We start from the raw sequence: 23,996 nt of genomic DNA, 5'->3' as shown, positions 1-23,996 counted from the left end.
AGGGAGACACACACCACAGGTAGACAGACTCCACAGGGAGACAGACACAATAAGGAGACAGACACCACAGGGAGACAGACACCACAGTGAGACAGACACCACAGGGAGGCAGACACAACAGGGAGACAGACACAACAGGGAGACAGACACCACAGAGAGACAGAGACCACAGGGAGACAGACACCACAGTGAGACAGACACCACAGGGAGACAGACACCACAGGGAGACAGACACCACAGTGAGACAGACACCACAGGGAGACTGACACTACAGGGAGACAGACACCACAGGGAGACAGAGACTACAGGGAGACAGACACCACAGGGAGACAGACACCACAGGGAGACAGACACAACAGGTAGACAGACACCACAGGGAGACAGACACCACAGGGAGACAGACACCACAGGGAGACAGACACAACAGGTAGACAGACACCACAGGGAGACAGACGCCACAGGGAGACAGACACCACAGGGAGACAGACACCACAGGGAGACAGACACCACAGGGAGACAGACACCACAGGGAGACAGACACAACAGGGAGACAGACACAACACGGAGACAGACACCACAGGGAGACAGACACCACAGGGAGACAGACACCACAGGGAGACAGACACAACAGGGAGACAGACACAACACGGAGACAGACACCACAGGGAGACAGACACCACAGGGAGACAGACACCACAGGGAGACAGACACCACAGGGAGACAGACACAACAGGGAGACAGACACAACACGGAGACAGACACCACAGGGAGACAGACACCACAGGGAGACAGACACCACAGGGAGACAGACACCACAGTGAGGCAGACACCACAGGGAGACAGACACCACAGGGAGACAGACACCACAGGGAGACAGACACCACAGGGAGACAGACACCACAGGGAGACAGACACCACAGAGAGACAGTCACCACAGGGAGACACACACCACAGGTAGACAGACACCACAGGGATACAGACACAACAGGGAGACAGACACCACAGGGATACAGACACAACAGGGAGACAGACACCACAGGGAGACAGACACCACAGGGAGACAGACACAACAGGGAGACAGACACAACAGGGAGACAGACACCACAGGGAGACAGACACCACAGGGAGACAGACACCACAGGGAGACAGTCACCACAGGGAGACAGTCACCACAGGGAGACAGACACCAAAGGGAGACAGACACCACAGGGAGACAGACACCACAGGGAGACACACACCACAGGTAGACAGACTCCACAGGGAGACAGACACCACAGGGAGACAACCACCACAGGGAGACAGACACCACAGGGAGACAGACACCACAGGGAGACAGACACAACAGGTAGACAGACACCACAGTGAGACAGACACCAAAGGGAGACAGACACCACAGGGAGACAGACACCACAGGGAGACACACACCACAGGTAGACAGACTCCACAGGGAGACAGACACAATAAGGAGACAGACACCACAGGGAGACAGACACCACAGTGAGACAGACACCACAGGGAGGCAGACACAACAGGGAGACAGACACAACAGGGAGACAGACACCACAGAGAGACAGAGACCACAGGGAGACAGACACCACAGTGAGAAAGACACCACAGAGAGACAGACACCACAGGGAGACAGAGATCACAGGGAGACAGACACCACAGGGAGACAGACACCACAGTGAGACAGACACCACAGTTAGACAGACACCACAGGGAGACAGACACCACAGGGAGACAGACACCACAGGGAGAAAGACACCACAGTGAGAAAGACACCACAGAGAGACAGACACCACAGGGAGACAGAGACCACAGGGAGACAGACACCACAGGGAGAAAGACACCACAGTGAGAAAGACACCACAGAGAGACAGACACCACAGGGAGACAGAGACCACAGGGAGACAGACACCACAGGGAGACAGGCAGCACAGTGAGACAGACACCATAGTTAGACAGACACCACAGGGATACAGACACCACAGGGAGACAGACACCACAGGTAGACAGACACCGCAGGTAGACAGACACCACACGGAGACAGACACCACAGTGAGACAGACACCACAGGGAGACAGACACCACAGGGAGACAGACACCACAGTGAGACAGACACCACACAGAGACAGACACCACAGGGAGACAGACACCACAGGGAGACAGACACCACAGGGAGACAGACACCACAGGGAGACAGACACCACAGGGAGACAGACACCACACGGAGACAGACACCACAGTGAGACAGACACCACAGTGAGAAAGACACCACAGAGAGACAGACACCACCGGGAGACAGACACCACCGTGAGACAGACACCACAGGGAGACGGACACCACAGGAAGACGGACACCACAGGGAGACAGACACCACAGGGAGACAGACACCACAGGGAGACAGACACCACAGGAAGACGGACACCACAGAGAGACAGACACCACAGGGAGACAGACACCACAGTGAGACAGACACCACAGGGAGGCAGACACAACAGGGAGACAGACACAACAGGAAGACAGACACCACAGAGAGACAGAGACCACAGGGAGACAGACACCACAGTGAGACAGACACCACAGGGAGACAGGCACCACAGGGAGACAGACACCACAGTGAGACAGACACCACAGGGAGACAGACACTACAGGGAGACAGACACCACAGGGAGACAGAGACTACAGGGAGACAGACACCACAGGGAGACAGAGACCACAGGGAGACAGACACAACAGGGAGACAGATACCACAGGGAGACAGACACCACAGTGAGACAGACACCACAGTGAGACAGACACCACACGGAGACAGACACCACAGTGAGACAGACACCACAGTGAGAAAGACACCACAGAGAGACAGACACCACCGGGAGACAGACACCACCGTGAGACAGACACCACAGGGAGACGGACACCACAGGAAGACGGACACCACAGGGAGACAGACACCACAGGGAGACAGACACCACAGGAAGACGGACACCACAGAGAGACAGACACCACAGGGAGACAGACACCACAGTGAGACAGACACCACAGGGAGGCAGACACAACAGGGAGACAGACACAACAGGAAGACAGACACCACAGAGAGACAGAGACCACAGGGAGACAGACACCACAGTGAGACAGACACCACAGGGAGACAGACACCACAGGGAGACAGACACCACAGTGAGACAGACACCACAGGGAGACAGACACTACAGGGAGACAGACACCACAGAGAGACAGAGACTACAGGGAGACAGACACCACAGGGAGACAGAGACCACAGGGAGACAGACACAACAGGGAGACAGATACCACAGGGAGACAGACACCACAGTGAGACAGACACCACAGTGAGACAGACACCACAGGGAGACAGACACCACAGGGAGACAGACTCCACAGGGAGACAGACACCACAGTGAGACAGACACCACAGGGAGACAGACACCATAGGGAGAAAGACACCACAGTGAGACAGACACCACAGGAAGACAGACACCACAGAGAGACAGAGACCACAGGGAGACAGACACCACAGTGAGACAGACACCACAGGGAGACAGACACCACAGGGAGACAGACACCACAGTGAGACAGACACCACAGGGAGACAGACACTACAGGGAGACAGACACCACAGGGAGACAGAGACTACAGGGAGACAGACACCACAGGGAGACAGAGACCACAGGGAGACAGACACAACAGGGAGACAGATACCACAGGGAGACAGACACAACAGGGAGACAGATACCACAGGGAGACAGACACCACAGTGAGACAGACACCACAGTGAGACAGACACCACAGGGAGACAGACACCACAGGGAGACAGACTCCACAGGGAGACAGACACCACAGTGAGACAGACACCACAGGGAGACAGACACCACAGGGAGACAGACACCACAGGGAGACAGACACCACAGGAAGACGGACACCACAGGGAGACAGACACTACAGGGAGACAGACTCCACAGGGAGACAGACACCACAGGGAGACAGACACTACAGGGAGACAGAGACCACAGGGAGACAGACTCCACAGGGAGACAGACACCACAGTGAGACAGACACCACAGGGAGACAGACACAACAGGTAGACAGACACCACAGGGAGACAGACACTACAGGGAGACAGACTCCACAGGGAGACAGACACAATAGGGAGACAGACACCACAGGGATACAGACACCACACTGAGACGGAAACCACAGCGAGACAGAAACCACAGGGAGACAGACACCACAGGGAGACAGACACCACAGGGAGACAGACACCACAGGGAGACAGACACTACAGGAAGACAGGCACCACAGGGAGACAGACACCACAGGGAGACAGACTCCACAGGCAGACAGAAACCACAGGGAGACAACCACCACAGGGAGACAGACACCACATGGAGACAGACACCACAGGGAGACAGACACAGCAGGTAGACAGACACCACAGGGAGACAGACAGTACAGGGAGACAGACACCACAGGGAGACAGACACCACAGGGAGACAGACACCACAGGGAGACAGACACCACAGGGAGACAGACACCACAGGGAGACAGACACCACAGGGAGACAGACACCACAGGGAGACAGACACAACAGGTAGACAGACACCACAGTGAGACAGACACCAAAGGGAGACAGACACCACAGGGAGACAGACACCACAGGGAGACACACACCACAGGTAGACAGACTCCACAGGGAGACAGACACCACAGGGAGACAACCACCACAGGGAGACAGACACCACAGGGAGACAGACACCACAGGGAGACAGACACAACAGGTAGACAGACACCACAGGGAGACAGACACCACAGGGAGACACACACCACAGGTAGACAGACTCCACAGGGAGACAGACACAATAAGGAGACAGACACCACAGGGAGACAGACACCACAGTGAGACAGACACCACAGGGAGACAGACACCACAGGGAGACAGACACCACAGTGAGACAGACACCACAGGGAGACAGACACCACAGGGAGACACACACCACAGGTAGACAGACTCCACAGGGAGACAGACACAATAAGGAGACAGACACCACAGGGAGACAGACACCACAGTGAGACAGACACCACAGGGAGGCAGACACAACAGGGAGACAGACACAACAGGGAGACAGACACCACAGAGAGACAGAGACCACAGGGAGACAGACACCACAGGGAGACAGACACCACAGTGAGACAGACACCACAGGGAGACTGACACTACAGGGAGACAGACACCACAGGGAGACAGAGACTACAGGGAGACAGACACCACAGGGAGACAGACACCACAGGGAGACAGACACAACAGGTAGACAGACACCACAGGGAGACAGACACCACAGGGAGACAGACACCACAGGGAGACAGACACAACAGGTAGACAGACATCACAGGGAGACAGACGCCACAGGGAGACAGACACCACAGGGAGACAGACACCACAGGGAGACAGACACCACAGGGAGACAGACACCACAGGGAGACAGACACAACACGGAGACAGACACCACAGGGAGACAGACACCACAGGGAGACAGACACCACAGGGAGACAGACACCACAGGGAGACAGACACCACAGGGAGACAGACACCACAGGGAGACAGACACAACAGGGAGACAGACACAACACGGAGACAGACACCACAGGGAGACAGACACCACAGGGAGACAGACACCACAGGGAGACAGACACCACAGGGAGACAGACACCACAGTGAGGCAGACACCACAGGGAGACAGACACCACAGGGAGACAGACACCACAGGGAGACAGACACCACAGGGAGACAGACACCACAGGGAGACAGACACCACAGGGAGACAGTCACCACAGGGAGACAGTCACCACAGGGAGACAGACACCACAGGGAGACAGTCACCACAGGGAGACAGACACAACAGGGAGACAGACACCACAGGGAGACAGACACAACAGGGAGACAGACACCACAGGGAGACAGACACCACAGGGAGACAGACACAACAGGGAGACAGACACAACAGGGAGACAGACACCACAGGGAGACAGACACCACATGGAGACAGACACCACAGGGAGACAGTCACCACAGGGAGACAGTCACCACAGGGAGACAGACACCACAGGGAGACAGTCACCACAGGGAGACAGACACAACAGGGAGACAGACACCACAGGGAGACAGACACAACAGGGAGACAGACACCACAGGGAGACAGACACCACAGGGAGACAGACACAACAGGGAGACAGACACAACAGGGAGACAGATGCCACATTCAAAGAGACGCCACGTGGATAAAGGTCGTCATAGTAAGACAGTGGCCAAAAAATGCACCGTTTTCCAGCACCCAGGACGGGTCCGGGAGGGCCGGCCGTGACCATCCTGATCGAAGTATGAAGTGGTCACGTCCGGGGCACAAAATACGCCCAGGGACCGTTGTGGACCTGAATATTTGACGAGGAGCGTGAGAGCTTACTCCGTACGGCTCTGATCTCAAGATATCTCAAGTGGGTCCCATCTACGTGCAGCTGCGCACACGTGAACAATCACGTTCAGGTGTAATAAAGCTTAGCTGCTGGGAGTTATTACGCTTAAAACGAGGTTAATATTCTGAAGTGATTATGTTGTTATGTAGCGCTGTGTATTATTGTACAACTATTTGGTCTCGAGGAGATATATGCATTAGACGGGAAATTACAGACGGTACTTACCTTGTAGCCACCTCACTGTCTCGGTAATAGGCTGAGGACTCGTGTTGTTCTGCGGGTCACTAATCTGACACTAATTGTGTCAGATTAGTGAACTAGTTAAGCGTGCTGATAACTGAAGTAGTGAACCCAGACTCCATACACTGTTTGAAGTGTGAATGTGACAGAACCCAATGGGCATGAAGGCCCCATTGGGTTCTCCTTTTACCTACATTATATGAAGCAAGTCTAATGTTTTGGCTCTGCTGGCGCCATTCTGGTGTGCTTTGTTGTATCCACTGTAGGCACCATCTTAGGTTCTCACGTGTGAATACATCCCCTCTCTGTTGACACCTGAGCTCTATTCATGGTTATGCAACATAGACGTGCATGGGTGTCGCGTTGGGTTACCCGGCGCGCGCAAACCTTCAGAATGGAGATGCAACCTGTGGGTCATGGGGAAGTTCCCAGCACCGGGCACTCAGCGCCGGGAACTCAGCGTCAAGCACTCAGCGACGGCCACTCAGCGCTGGGCACCCGACGGCAGTCACTCAGCGCCGGGCACTCAGCGGCAGGCACTCAGCGCCGGATACTCAGCGGCAGGCACTTAGCGCCGGGCACTCAGCGGCAGGCACTTAGCGCCGGGCACTCAGTGCCGAGCACTTAGCGGAAGGCACTAAGTGCCGGGCACTCAGCGGAAGGCACTCAGCGGAAGGCACTCAGCTCCGAGCCCTCAGCGGAAGGCACTAAGTGCCGGGCACTCAGCGGAAGGCACTCAGCGGAAGGCACTCAGCGCCGAGAACTCAGCGGAAGGCACTAAGTGCCGGGCACTCAGCTGAAGGCACTCAGCGCCGAGAACTCAGCGGAAGGCACTAAGTGCCGGGCACTCAGCGGAAGGCACTCAGCGCCGAGAACTCAGCGGAAGGCACGAAGTGCCGGGCACTCAGCGGAAGGCACTCAACGCCGAGAACTCAGTGGCAGCCACTCAGCGCCGGTCACACAGCGGCGAGAACTCAGCGCCAGGCACTCAGCGGCAGGCACGCAGCGCCAGGCACTCAGCGGCAGGCTCTCAGCGACTGGCACTCAACGCCTGGCCCTCAGCGCCGGGCACTCAGCGGCAAGCACTCAGCGCCAAGCACTCAGCGCCGAGCACTTAGTGGCAGGGACTCAGCGCCAGGTACTCAGCGCCGGGCACTCAGCACCAGGCACTCAGCGCCGGGCACTCAGCGGCAGGAGAGGCTTCTCCGGTCCTACTGATTAACCAGCCGTCACATAAAGACTATACAAATAATATTGGAATGCTCCCTTTTAATTAACTGAGAAATGTGTAAATAATGATCTTTAAATGATGAGCTAATTATTGGGCTCCATGAGGAATGAACTGTATTTAGTGCTTAGTTCAAACCAAGCTAGTAACAGAATTAATCTAAAGTTAACGGTGTGCCAAATGCGTCCACCTAGGAATGGTCGTTGATAGTGACGTTGTTGATGACTGGCACAGTCAATACAAGAGTTTTGATGACTGGCACAGTCAATACAAGGGTGTTAATGACTGGCACAGTCAATACAAGGGTGTTGATGACTGACACAGTCAATACAATGGGGTTGATGACGGGCACAGTCAATACAAGGGTGCTGATGACTGGCAGTCAATACAAGGGGGTTGATAACTGGCAGTGTCAATACAAGGGTGTTGATGACTGGCACAGTCAATACAGGAGGGTTGATTGTTACGTCTCGTCCACACAGCTCGTTGAAACACAGAGGTAAGTAATGGCTTGATCAAGGGGGTAATCAACAATAATCCCTGTCTCTTAATGTTCAACCAGAGTGCCACCACTCCCCTTCCCACAAACATGACAAGTGGCAAATTTACTTAATTTAAATTTACTTAACTGGGAAACGAACTGCACACTACACACTACAGTCTACACTAAGGAAACAAACATTGGAATGTGCCTCAATGCCAACAGTGACTGCCCAGACAGGTACAAGAGGAGTGTTGTTAACGCTTATGTCGACCGTGCTCTCAGCCACAGCTCAGGATGGAAGCAAGTCGATGAAGAACTCTGTAGGGTAAGGCAGGTCCTAGTCAACAAGGCTTCTCCAATGGTTTCGTTGAAGACATCATAAGGAAGGTGAAACGCCATGCAACCTCTGAAGAGACAACTAACGCAACACCTGTACCCCCTATTAACTTTTTTACAGGAACTTCTTTTCCACAGCTCATAAAACGAAGGAAAGGGTCCTGAAAGATATTGTTAATAGAAACGTTATCCCTACAGACAAAAATCAGAAGACACAATTGACGATTTACTATAAAACCAAGAAAACGGCCAACCTACTCATGAGAAACTCCAGACACAAAGCAGAACGCTTTAAAAGAGACCAATGTCGTCTATGCCTTCAAATGCCCTCTTGGGGACTGTAAGCCTCAAAGAACTCAGTATATGGGCAAGACAACATCTCTTTCCAGGCGATTAACGATGCATAAGCAACAGAGCTCCATTAAGGAACATATAAAATCTTCCCACAACCAGACCATCACCAGAGAAGTCTTAACAAAAAACACGGAAATCATCGATAGATACAGCGATAGCAGGCGGCTTGATATCTGCGAGGCACTACACATTAAGAAGTCAACACCAGCAATCAACAGCCAATTAATGCACAACTATATTCTACCCACTTCAAGACTCCGCTCCAATATAGAAGCATCAAGAAATATGGGCCAATAGGCCCTTTGCAGTTACTTCCTTTCTTCCCTGTAACTTACTCTTTGTTTAGTGTTCTGTCTTCTGTTGAAAGTTTGTTTTCACCTCATCCAAAACTATTGTAACATATCACCTCACCCAAATGCAGGTATAAAACGAAAGCTGTTTAAACTCTGTTTAGTGTTTACAGGTTATAGTTGTGTGTATATAAACTAAAGTGTTTGAAAATGTAATAAGTTATTACGAAATGCGTTCAAGTGTCGCGTCAGACTAGTAATAAAAATGAATTTTGGAGAATTGATTTTTCAATTACCATCAACAGTGAAAAGAAACATAAGAAATATTGAGAAAATTCGTTCTGATTTTTACTGATTAAGTCCTTCAACACCAATTTGACTCTGAAAGTCAACACAATACTTGAGTGGAACATACGTTGTTCACTAATCGTACAGCAAAATAAACTGGATCTGAAGGTAGAGACACTGCTCTAGTATAAGTCGCTACTTCCTCAGGGTAACTGGATGCACAACCTACTTGAGTAAACTCTCTCTGCTGAACTCCAAGGATGGACAAAGATGTACCACAGTCCATTACTTCAAGGGAGAATGGCTCCTGCAGAATAAAAATAGATTGCAAGAACATCCTACACTTTTCCCAACTTGGATGCACAACTTATTGGAGTAAACTCTCTTTGTTCAACCACAAGGCTGTACAAAGATGTCCCACAGTCCATTTCTACAAAGGAGAATGGCTCCTGCGGAATAATAATAAATTGCAAGAACATCCTAAGAACTCTCTGACTCAAGTTACACAATGACAAATACTTACTCCACATGGAATAGGAATCACAGTCCACAAAACTCTGCAACTTAGATCTAAAAGATCTTTACCACCCTTAATGGTTATACACGATTTTCCAAAGCTTCCTCCCATGACATCTGGAACTGCTTGGAGTACTGTCTGTTCACAATCAATAACCACCAAGCTGGGTCACATCCTCACAGACAACTGAAGAGGGAGGCTTAATGGGTCTCGACGGAAGCTACTCGACGGAAGCTGATCCTATGGCTGCTCTCCCCCACTCTCCAATACTGGAACTACAGTACAGACTGTCTCCTTGCTTCTCTCTGAAATCTTGGGGTCAGTTCTATTCAACTTACATAAACTAAAGGACTCAGAATCTGAAGCGAGTGTGCAAGTAACAGGTAATTTGGCCCCCCCCCCCCCCACTCTTATTACCAACAATACTGGGGGTAAGGCGGGGCCACTACAACAGACACTCCCAACATCAGATTCTGGGTCAGCTGATTCTAAATTTGGAGTGAGCGGGAAAACTTCTGACAACCCGACATCTTGTCCTAAACCATTCACTTGGCTAGAATACAATAGAGTCGTGGCATCTAAGTTTCTCTCATCTCCCTGGCACAACGTTCGTAGTGAGCGGGCAAGACAATGGCACATGGATGTCCTGTCCCAAATCATCCACTGGATTGGAATAAAGCGAGGGTCATAGTACCAGGCTTACTCTCAACAACTAGGTTGGCCACACATGAATCTTGAACAACCACATCCCACTTCTACTCTGAAGGGGTATTGATTACTGGAACAAATACTTGAGTAATATCCGAACTGACAACTGGATTAATAATAGTGCTGACATCAGCACAGGTAGGGTGGACAACACCATCCACTACAACAGGTCGTTTATTAATAAAACTAAACTCAGCATCAGAGAACACTGTATGAACATCAGAGGTCCACGGTTGTTCAACGTCCTACCAGCGAGCATCAGAAATATTACAGGAACAATTGTGGACATCTTCAAGAGCAAACTAGATTGTTTCCTTCAAGGAGTGCCAGACCAACCGGGCTGTGGTGGGTATGTGGGCCTGAGGGCCGCTCTAAGCAACAGCCTGGTGGACCAAACTCTCACAAGTCAAGTCTGGCCTCGGGCCGGGCTTGGGGAGTAGAAGAACTCCCAGAACTCCATCAACCAGGTATCAACCAGCACAGGCAGAATAGACAACAGGGTCTGCAACTGGCTGTTTAAACACACTGGAATCAATCTCCCCCACAACATGATTTACTGCCACATCATTACGCAAAATAACATCCACACCCGGGATGCGCAACTGTGTACTAACACCAACAGTGCATAAACCTAGGGTAATGGTGGATCTCAAATTAACATCTATCAGAGGTACAGTTTTACATCCTGCAACACTCTGAAGAACTACAGACTCCACAGTATCTCTCTTTGCAACATTAGAGAGTATACTGGCAGAATGTTGACCAAACCACACACTAGAAGGTGAAGGGACGACGACGTTTTGGTCCGTCCTGAACCATTCTCAATTCGATTGTGAATATTCTCAAGTCGAATGTTCTGGTCAACATTCTTCAGCCATGTTATTGCGACTCATCCCTGCATACTGGCAGAAATTAATGTTTGGGAAGCACCAGCATCACAAAGAAGAACCACTGGATTTCATTTCCCATTTACACACAGAACATTGCCTTTAGACATATGGAGAATACTGTTTTACCCAATTGGGGTCTACAGTGACAAGTTCATTAGTAAATGTATTCTGCACACCTCTACAATAAATGAGACCAGTTGGTCGTAACTCATGGTGCAAACTAAAACAAGAATTAATCACATGTCCTTTTCTCTTACAATGAGTACAGTACCTTACAGTGGACACACTTGTGGAACCAACTGTAGGTTTAGAATTAACATTACTAGGATTTGATGTTCCTGGCAATGGAGTAGCAAGTTTAGGATTAGTAAGAGAAGAGTTCATGGAAGTAGCTGGAGCACTAGTACTTGATTGCTGGATCACTAATACTAGTACTGCATTATAATTTACTCTACGGTTAAACTTAGGTGTTTGGGCATAAACTGGGCCTTAGTTAACAATTCATGTTCATCAGCGACTTTAGACAGCTCATAAATATCTGTTATGTTATTCTGCTCTGCCATAAAAGTAGACAATATTTCTGGGAGACATGACAACACTTCTTCTGTTATAAGAAGATTCTTAAGAGCATCAAACTCAATAATAGAAAGAGACTTATGTCATCGGTTACAATAATTAGTTTTTAACCTGGTGAAATCTGCAATGGTTTGTTCACTTGCCCTCTTTAAATTTCTGAACTTTTGCTGGTGTGCTTCAGGGTTCAACTGGTAAGCATTTAGGATACTATTCTTAACAAAATTCTAATCGAAACTGTTTGCATCAGGGAAAGATGCGAACACTTCCCGGCTTTTTCCTCTGAGTTGGCTCTGCATAATAGCTACCCACTGGTCCATTGGCTAGTTCATACTAACTTCAATTTTAGAGAAATGTGAAAAGAAAACCTCAGGGTCCTCATTGAACCATGGCAACTCGACATACTTATTTACTTTAATTTGAGATATATCATTATTAATAGGAACATTGCTAGTATTTCCATGTCCAGCTGCCAGTCTCTGTGTTTCTACTCTATTATTATCCTCAGCCAGTTTTTCTCTGAATTTCTATCTGTTGTTGCTTTGTTGCCTCTAATTGCAACTTAGCTACAAGTCTAGAGTTTTGTGCCTCAATGTCTAATCGCTGATGTCTCTCTTTAGCTTCAAGTTCTCTCTGTTGCTGTCTTTCTTTAACCTCAAGTTCCTTTTGTTGAGTTTCAAGGTCTAATATTTTCTGTTGTTTTTCAAATTCAAATTCTTTCTCAAGAACCTCAATCCTAGCAAATTCTAAGAGAGTTTCTGCCTCAAGACGCTATAAAGTAATCTGCTCACTGGTCTCTTCACTTACCTTATTTAGAATTTCTTCTCCTAGCTTACCATCTTCTACTAGATGGGTCACTATCATTCTCACAATCTGTGCTCCATTCATTCTATTGTTGGCGGTTAACTCCAACTTAGTTGCCATATGGATTAAGGCAAACTTTGTTAGGTTTTTAATTCCCTCAAAGTCAGGGTCAGCCAACAACGCCTTAACTTGATTCTCCATTGTTGACTAACACCTGGCACTTTACTCCTAAATAATTTTAACAGAGTGGCACTGCACTACACACTTCACTTAATTGACACCACACTGAAAATTTGCTTGGCCTCACTGTGCAAGCAAAAATATATGATGACTTACCTCCAAAATTGTGAAGCGCAGGTTCATGGTAACTGGGTATAGTGAGAAGACGTTTCACTGGCACAAATTTTTCATTGGTCACACTTGTTCCTAGGAAGTCAGGGCTAGATTAATACAATTTATATAATATGTGGGAAACAATATCCCGGACATGGCCAACACCATATGTGTTACATCTCGTCCACACAGCTCGTTGAAACACAGAGGTAAGTAATTGCTTGATCTAGAGGTAATCAACAATAATCCCTGTCTCTTAATGTTCAACCAGAGTGCCTCATATGTACGTCACATACATAAATGATTTTACCAGGTTATATGAATAAAACATACATATAAACTATTTGTATAATATAAATTATATATATATATATATATATTATATATATAATATATATAAATATATATATATATAATATATATATATATATATATATATATATATATATATATATATATATATATATATATATATATATATATATATATATATATATATATATATATATATATATAAGGCACAACTCTCCTAAACACGAGAGTGAAGTATACAACTTTAGAACACTTTCCCACCAGGAGACTCGAACCCTAGCCATCACAGAAGCCTTCCAGCAACTGGCATAACAGGTACACCTTAACCCGCTCCACCACCTGCTCAGACCCTTAAAAGAGATGGTAATTTCGGAGTATTTAAATACACCAAAGATCACCACCTCCCAAGAGCACTAGAGCAAGTGAGGGGTCATTTATACGTTTATTTCATCAAGTCCCTGTTAATATGGGAAGACACAGTGTCTATGCTTAAGGCACAACTCTCCTAAACACGAGAGTGAAGTATACAACTTTAGAACACTTTCCCACCAGGAGACTCGAACCCTAGCCAGCACAGAAGCCTTCCAGCAACTGGCATAACAGGTACGCCTTAACCCGCTCCACCACCTGCTCAGACCCTTAAAAGAGATGGTAATTTCGGAGTATTTAAATACACCAAAGATCACCACCTCCCAAGAGCACTAGAGCAAGTGAGGGGTCATTTATACGTTTATTTCATCAAGTCCCTGTTAATATGGGAAGACACAGTGTCTATGCTTAAGGCACAACTCTCCTAAACACGAGAGTGAAGTATACAACTTTAGAACACTTTCCCACCAGGAGACTCGAACCCTAGCCAGCACAGAAGCCTTCCAGCAACTGGCATAACAGGTACGCCTTAACCCGCTCCACCACCTGCTCAGACCCTTAAAAGAGATGGTAATTTCGGAGTATTTAAATACACCAAAGATCACCACCTCCCAAGAGCACTAGAGCAAGTGAGGGGTCATTTATACGTTTATTTCATCAAGTCCCTGTTAATATGGGAAGACACAGTGTCTATGCTTAAGGCACAACTCTCCTAAACACAAGAGTGAAGTATACAACTTTAGAACACTTTCCCACCAGGAGACTCGAACCCTAGCCAGCACAGAAGCCTTCCAGCAACTGGCATAACAGGTACGCCATAACAGGCGTACCTGTTATGCCAGTTGCTGGAAGGCTTCTGTGCTGGCTAGGGTTCGAGTCTCCTGGTGGGAAAGTGTTCTAAAGTTGTATACTTCACTCTCGTGTTTAGGAGAGTTGTGCCTTAAGCATAGACACTGTGTCTTCCCATATTAACAGGGACTTGATGAAATAAACGTATAAATGACCCCTCACTTGCTCTAGTGCTCTTGGGAGGTGGTGATCTTTGGTGTATTTAAATACTCCGAAATTACCATCTCTTTTAAGGGTCTGAGCAGGTGGTGGAGCGGGTTAAGGCATACCTGTTATGCCAGTTGCTGGAAGGCTTCTGTGCTGGCTAGGGTTCGAGTCTCCTGGTGGGAAAGTGTTCTAAAGTTGTATACTTCACTCTCGTGTTTAGGAGAGTTGTGCCTTAAGCATAGACACTGTGTCTTCCCATATTAACAGGGACTTGATGAAATAAACGTATAAATGACCCCTCACTTGCTCTAGTGCTCTTGGGAGGTGGTGATCTTTGGTGTATTTAAATACTCCGAAATTACCATCTCTTTTAAGGGTCTGAGCAGGTGGTGGAGCGGGTTAAGGCGTACCTGTTATGCCAGTTGCTGGAAGGCTTCTGTGCTGGCTAGGGTTCGAGTCTCCTGGTGGGAAAGTGTTCTAAAGTTGTATACTTCACTCTCGTGTTTAGGAGCGTTGTGCCTTAAGCATAGACACTGTGTCTTCCCATATTAACAGGGACTTGATGAAATAAACGTATAAATGACCCCTCACTTGCTCTAGTGCTCTTGGGAGGTGGTGATCTTTGGTGTATTTAAATACTCCGAAATTACCATCTCTTTTAAGGGTCTGAGCAGGTGGTGGAGCGGGTTAAGGCGTACCTGTTATGCCAGTTGCTGGAAGGTTTCTGTGCTGGCTAGGGTTCGAGTCTCCTGGTGGGAAAGTGTTCTAAAGTTGTATACTTCACTCTCGTATTTAGGAGAGTTGTGCCTTAAGCATAGACACTGTGTCTTCCCATATTAACAGGGACTTGATGAAATAAACGTATAAATGACCCCTCACTTGCTCTAGTGCTCTTGGGAGGTGGTGATCTTTGGTGTATTTAAATACTCCGAAATTACCATCTCTTTTAAGGGTCTGAGCAGGTGGTGGAGCGGGTTAAGGCATACCTGTTATGCCAGTTGCTGGAAGGCTTCTGTGCTGGCTAGGGTTCGAGTCTCCTGGTGGGAAAGTGTTCTAAAGTTGTATACTTCACTCTCGTGTTTAGGAGAGTTGTGCCTTAACCACTGCACTGCGCAAAGTGCCTTTAGGCGCTCTGACATTTGTGCTTTTTGTTTTTTAATTAGGCTATATTTTAATATTTTTAAATGTTTTTTATTACTCTTTGTGTTTTGAAATGGAAATAGTTGACTTTGGAAACATTTTGACATTAACTTTACCTGAACAATTATAAAAATAACAAAAATATACCCTTGAGAATTGCACCAAGACATTTTTGCCGAAAATGGGTGAGCAGTGCAGGGGTTAAGCATAGACACTGTGTCTTCCCATATTAACAGGGACTTGATGAAATAAACGTATAAATGACCCCTCACTTGCTCTAGTGCTCTTGGGAGGTGGTGATCTTTGGTGTATTTAAATACTCCGAAATTACCATCTCTTTTAAGGGTCTGAGCAGGTGGTGGAGCGGGTTAAGGCGTACCTGTTATGCCAGTTGCTGGAAGGCTTCTGTGCTGGCTAGGGTTCGAGTCTCCTGGTGGGAAAGTGTTCTAAAGTTGTATACTTCACTCTCGTGTTTAGGAGCGTTGTGCCTTAAGCATAGACACTGTGTCTTCCCATATTAACAGGGACTTGATGAAATAAACGTATAAATGACCCCTCACTTGCTCTAGTGCTCTTGGGAGGTGGTGATCTTTGGTGTATTTAAATACTCCGAAATTACCATCTCTTTTAAGGGTCTGAGCAGGTGGTGGAGCGGGTTAAGGCGTACCTGTTATGCCAGTTGCTGGAAGGTTTCTGTGCTGGCTAGGGTTCGAGTCTCCTGGTGGGAAAGTGTTCTAAAGTTGTATACTTCACTCTCGTATTTAGGAGAGTTGTGCCTTAAGCATAGACACTGTGTCTTCCCATATTAACAGGGACTTGATGAAATAAACGTATAAATGACCCCTCACTTGCTCTGTGAGGTGGTGACTCTTTGGTGTATTTAAATACTCCGAAATTACCATCTCTTTTAAGGGTCTGAGCAGGTGGTGGAGCGGGTTAAGGCGTACCTGTTATGCCAGTTGCTGGAAGGCTTCTGTGCTGGCTAGGGTTCGAGTCTCCTGGTGGGAAAGTGTTCTAAAGTTGAATACTTCCTCTCGTGTTTAGGAGAGTTGTGCCTTAAGCATAGACACTGTGGTCTTCCCATATTAACAGGGACTTGATGAAATAAACGTATAAATGACCCCTCACTTGCTCTAGTGCTCTTGGGATGGTGGTGATCTTTGGTGTATTTAAATACTCCGAAATTACCATCTCTTTAAGGGTCTGAGCAGGTGGTGGAGCGGGTTAAGGCGTACCTGTTATGCAGTTGCTGGAACGCTTCTGTTCTGGCTAGGGTTAGAGTCTCCTGGTGGGAAAGTGTTCTAAAGTTGTATACTTCACTCTCGTGTTTAGGAGAGTTGTGCCTTAAGCATAGACACTGTGTCTTCCCATATTAACAGGGGCTTGATGAAATAAACGTATAAATGACCCCTCACTTGCTCTAGTGCTCTTGGGAGGTGGTGATCTTTGGTGTATTTAAATACTCCGAAATTACCATCTCTTTTAAGGGTCTGAGCAGGTGGTGGAGCGGGTTAAGGCGTACCTGTTATGCCAGTTGCTGGAAGGCTTCTGTGCTGGCTAGGGTTCAAGTCTCCTGGTGGGAAAGTGTTCTAAATTTGTATACTTCACTCTCGTGTTTAGGAGAGGTGTGCCTTAAGCATAGACACTGTGTCTTCCCATATTAACAGGGACTTGATGAAATAACGTATAAATGACCCCTCACTTGCTCTAGTGCTCTTGGGAGGTGGTGATCTTTGGTGTATTTAAATACTCCGAAATTACCATCTCTTTTAAGGGTCTGAGCAGGTGGTGGAGCGGGTTAAGGCGTACCTGTTATGCCAGTTGCTGGAAGGCTTCTGTGCTGGCTAGGGTTCGAGTCTCCTGGTGGGAAAGTGTTCTAAAGTTTTATATATAAATATATATATATATATATATATAATAATATATATATATTATATATAATATATATATATATATATATATATATATATATATATATAAATTCTCTGCTTGAAATGAGCTGGAGGAACTCGACAACCTATGATAACCATCTTTGTAATCCATATGTAACTCCTTTTTTGTAACAAAGTTCAAGTAAAGTAAATATATATGTGTACATACAAAAGAATGGGGGTGGTAGGAGAAGATAATATTAGTGTTCAGTGAGAAACCACAAGGTCTCCTCTGAATACTTTTTATTTTCCTTCTCCGAGGCTATGGGTCCCCCACATTGGCACCAGAGGTGGTACCCTCACAAACTTTATATATATATATATACTATATATATATATATATATAATATATATATATATATATATATATATATATATATATATATATTAGTATATTTTGGTAGCAGTCTTTCCTGTAGACATATATTATTAAATATGACCGAAAAAGTAAGATTAATAATTCTAACACGAATTTTCTCAATCTTTCGTACATTACGCTTCACTGTTGGAGGTAAATCAAAAATCACTTCTCCAAAATTCATTTTTATTTCTAGTCTGACGCGACACGGCGCGCGTTTCGTAAAACTTATTACATTTTCAAAGACTTCACAAATACACAACTGATTAGAACTTACGTATCTCTGATTTTATATCTACATTTGAGTGAGGTGGAGGGGTGATGTGGCATTAACACAAGACAGAACAAGAGGGGATATTAATAGGGTATTAAAAGAATCAACACAAGACAGAACAGAAACAAGGGTATTGAATAGAAGTGTTTGTAGAAAGCCTATTGGTCCATATTTCTTGATGCTTCTATATTGGAGCGGAGTCTTGAGGTGGGTAGAATATAGTTGTGCAATAATTGGCTGTTGATTGCTGGTGTTGACTTCTTGATGTGTAGTGCCTTGCAAACGTCAAGCCGCCTGCTATCGCTGTATCTATCGATGATTTCTGTGTTGTTTACTAGGAAAAACGGCCAGCCTACTCATGAGAAACTCTCCAGACACAAAACAGAACGCTTTAAAAGAGACTAACGTCGTCTATGCCTTCAAATGCCCACTTGGGGACTGTAAGCTCCAAAAAACCCAGTATATAGGCAAGACAACAACATCTCTTTCTTGGCGTTTAACGATGCATAAGCAACAGGGCTCCATTAAGGAACATATAATCTCTTCCCATAACCAAACCATCGCCAGAGAAATCCTAGTAAACAACACAGAAATCATCGATAGATACAGCGATAGCAGGCGGCTTGACGTTTGCGAGGCACTACACATCAAGAAGTCAACACCAGCAATCAACAGCCAATTATTGCACAACTATATTCTACCCACCTCAAGACTCCGCTCCAATATAGAAGCATCAAGAAATATGGACCAATAGGCTTTCTACAAACACTTCTATTCAATACCCATTGTTTCTGTTCTGTCTTGTGTTGATACTTTTAATACCCTATTAATATCCCCTCTTGTTCTGTCTTGTGTTAATGCCACATCACCCCTCCCACCTCACTCAAATGTAGATATAAAATCAGAGATACGTAAGTTCTAATCAGTTGTGTATTTGTGAAGTCTTTGAAAATGTAATAAGTTTTACGAAACGCGCCCGTGTCGCGTCAGACTAGAAATAAAATGAATTTTGGAGAAGTGATTTTTGATTTACCTCCAACAGTGAAGCGTAATGTACGAAAGATTGAGAAAATTCGTGTTGGAATTATTAATCTTACTTTTTCGGTCATATTTAATATAATTATATATATATAATATATAATATATATATATATATATATATATATATATATATATATATATATATATATATATATACAAGCCTTCATGCAAGAGACAAACAAATTTATATTGAGTAAATTAATGTGAATATTCCTTAAATAGGAATATGTAACATTGATGGACTGGCACAGTCAATACAAGGGTGTTGATGACTGGCACACCCAATACCAGGTTGTTGATGACTGGCACAGTCAGTACTAGGTGTTGATGACTGGCACCGTCCAATACAAGGGTGTTGATGACTGGCAGTTGTTAATACAAAGGTATTGATGATTGGCACAGTCAATACTAGGTTGTTGATGACTGGCACAGTCAATACAAGGGTGTTGATGACTGGAGGCCTTGTTCAGTGTTCTCAACATCTGGGGCCGGATTCAGGAGGTACTTACGAAGGTTTTTCTTATTAGCTACGAATGTTTTCCTTTCGTAGCGCCTTCGTGGCGGCTACGGCGGTATTCAGGTAGCTACACTAAGTGGAAAAACCTTCGTAAGTTTCATTCCGGGATGAAGTGGGATCCTAAGTGTGGTTTCGACCACTCGTAGCTTTACGTAAACTGGATATAACTCACTTTTTCTCTACTACATAACACTGGATCGATTTTAAGATTTTGGAACATAAACAAAAGATGATAAAATTGAATCTAGTGAAGAGGAGTCCTTCGTGTTAGTTATATATGCATTCTCTGCTGAAACTTAAGAGTAAATATGTCTTTTATGATAGTAGAATTAGTTTTATAATAGCAAGATATTATACCCGTAGTTATTAAGTAAATAAACACTGGTGAACATGAAATATGAGAGAAGGTGATGAGCCCCTGCCTGATGGGATCAATCACTATCACCAAATGCCCCTGTTCACCTAGTAGTAAAGGTGTACCTTAGCTATACATACCCATTTCTAATTTATTTAATTTGGTTTTATTTTGAAATTAATATGGTGAGACATAAAATAAAAATATGCTGCACAAATGATGTTAGGTAAGGAGAAGGGTAAAAATATCAAAAAACTTTATTCATTGAATACTTAAAGCTATAATTATGACTCTATAGACTATTAAAAAGAGAGAGGGAAGTAGGGGTCCAAGACCTCTTCCTGTTATACAATTTTGGTGTGGAACAAGTAATTATCAAAGAAGGACCATGCCGGGGAAGGCTATGTAGCAGTAAGGCAGTGAGGTGAGGCAGCTACTTATTTGAGAAATGCTTATTTTATTTACCTTATAAGTTGAGGTAACTTATTTATTGAGGAATACTCAGCTGATTCCTCTACATTTAGCATGGAACAAATTTGTGTCCAAGACTACTCTTCCTGTTACACAATTTGGCTGTGTGTAACCAAACTAGAAGTGCTCTACAAATGAAGGGACCCAGAATATGGAATGACCTCCCGAATCATGTCAAAGGCTGTACCTCTCTCAACCAGTTTAAAAGTTCAACCAAGTACTGCCTATTTAACTTCACGTAACCTAACTTACCTCCTAAATGTCAACCCATGTCTTGCTATTTTTTAAACAACGCTGTTCACCAACGTGTGCAATTGCTGATTTATGCTATGTTAACCCCCCTTTTTGTATGTTTTATTCCTTCTTTCAACACAATTTATACCTAATCCCGATTACTATTAAGTTTTAGTCTGTGTTTTTTTTCCCCCACACCTTGCCCGAAATGCTATGAGTATTAGTGGCTTTAGGTATTGTATGTACTAGCTCTGTCTATAAATCCAACATTATGTTTGTAAATCCAACTGTATGTATTTTTTCCTGAATAAAATGTATTTATTATTTATTTTTTTAAATCAGTAAGTAGTTAAAAGAAGGCACCAAGCCTGGAAGGCTATGTAGCACCATTGTGTGTGACAATAAACCAAATTTTTTTTTAACAATAATGCACCTGTATTGTAAAACAAATTCTGTCAGCTGTAAAAATATTGATGCAGTTATATAAATGAAAAATATAATGAAAGAAATATACTGGTTTATTTTATCCTAGCTTTTTGTACTGTACAGTATATCCAAGGAAGTGAAAAATTGAGACATAATGCACAATTTAATGAATGATTAGCATGGAATTAGCAGTTCAAAAGAAATATGACTATTACATATCAACATGAGATCTTATTGATCCATGGTTCAACATGATTTAATAAGGATAATACAATACTGTATTTGTAATAATACAAACTATAATTTAAAATCTTTATTACTGATTTTTTTATTAAGATGATTAGGTATACACAGCAATGTGCTGCTACCCTATTCTATATGGAATATTACACAGTGTAGATAAAAAACTAGCTATAAGTTTATCTAATCCTCCCATCTCACAGGATGGTTAGACATACTGTACATGGAATCATTTTAGAAAATACCAGCCTCAATAAAAAAAAAAAAACTCTGACTAAACAACTCTTCGCGATTTTCACAAGAGGTAAGCACTGAATCATGGAAACATTATATTATAATTACTCTTACCAGTTTCTACAAGACTCTTCTCAAACAATGTATTTTTAAACATGTTTAGGTATACACAGCAATGTGCTGCTTCCCCATTCTGTATAAAGGACCACACAGTGTAGATAAAAAAACTAGCAACAAGCTCATCCAACATCCTCACCTCACAGGATGGCCAGTCATACATGGAATTAGGAGAGAACAAACTACTTAATGCTGATCTATTAGCCTCCACTGGCAAAATCTGGGTGCAGCACAAGAATATCTTCCAATATTCCTGAGGTGTATGAAGTAATTACAGAGCTCAAAATACCTCATACCATTTGGTATGAAGTCACTGATAACAGGGCAATCACAGATATAGTGTTGGAGAGTATGTTCTCTCAAGTAGGACTGAAAACAGATGTTTTTTTTTTCCACCAAGAGGGCTATAAACCCATGGAACCGCTACCCGCTGAAGCCGTAAATGCCAAATTCCAGCTAAAAAATATCATTAAGACAATTGGTGGGCTCTTTAACAAACCGCCGGCTTTCTGTCCTCTTCGAGGCCACTAGATAGTTAGTGGCCCTTGGGTAAATTCAGTAAATATATACAATAATTGTCAGCGCATCTTCCGAGCAACAAGGACACCCACACAGTATCTCTTAGAATTACGTAGGTAAACAACAAATGTAACATATTTGTTTACTACAGTGTCAGTGCTGGCTGTAGAAGTTGAAAAAAACATTGTTTTTACTTCGAAATATACTAATTTTATAAGAAAATTCGACGTAAATAGGAGGCAGTAGAGCTCCAATAAGCCAGCGCTAAATCTTCAATATGAAGAATGTTGCTGCTCGCTGATTGGCCAAACGAAACACAGTAGTGACCTCTATCGGCACGCAGGTGAACCAACAAAATTCTTCCTAAGTGGACGTTACTGAATTGCACTTAAGCATCTTCTTAGGGCACACTTAGGAACCTTCGGAGCAAACCCACTTACGAAGAAATACACAGAGCTTCCTGAATCTAGGTCCTGGCTCTTCACCAAATTCAGTAAATTTATTACTGGAGACTAGATATCTATTCAATCATTTGTATGTCATTCCGGAAACTATTGCCAAACCATGGCTGATCAGAAGGCTCGGCTATATTCGCTGATCAGAAGGCTCGGCCATATTCGCTGATCAGAAGGCTCAGTTACATACGCTGTTCAGAAGACTCGGTTACATGCACTGATCAGAAGACTCGGTTACATGCACTGATCAGAAGACTCGGTTACATGCACTGATCAGAAGACTCGGTTACATGCACTGATCAAAAGACTCGGTTACATGCACTGATCAGAAGACTCGGTTACATGCACTGATCAGAAGACTCGGTTACATACGCTGACCAGAAGGCTCAGTCACATACGTTGACCAGAAGGCTCGGTCACATAAGCTGATCAGAAAGGTACTTGTGCTCTAGATATCAATATGTGATTGGTGAAGG

At 45.2% G+C, this 23,996-nt stretch overlaps 1 protein-coding gene across 1 annotated transcript in view; it reads left to right on the top strand.

Moving 5' to 3' along the window:
• LOC138372630 (ice-structuring glycoprotein-like) overlaps positions 1–12,266 on the top strand; it is a 63,803-nt gene extending 51,537 nt beyond the window's left edge. The window contains exon 3 of the mRNA XM_069338124.1: positions 12,100–12,266. Within this exon, the coding sequence (XP_069194225.1) occupies positions 12,100–12,266 (167 nt within the window). The remainder of the gene's footprint in view (positions 1–12,099) is intronic.
• The last annotated feature ends 11,730 nt before the right edge of the window (positions 12,267–23,996 follow it).

This window comes from Procambarus clarkii, chromosome 39, assembly GCF_040958095.1.
Source record: "Procambarus clarkii isolate CNS0578487 chromosome 39, FALCON_Pclarkii_2.0, whole genome shotgun sequence".
Classification (NCBI taxonomy): Eukaryota; Metazoa; Arthropoda; class Malacostraca; order Decapoda; family Cambaridae; genus Procambarus; species Procambarus clarkii.
The sequence above is the reverse complement of the archived record's forward strand: the minus strand, read 5'-3'. Positions and strand labels throughout refer to the sequence as shown.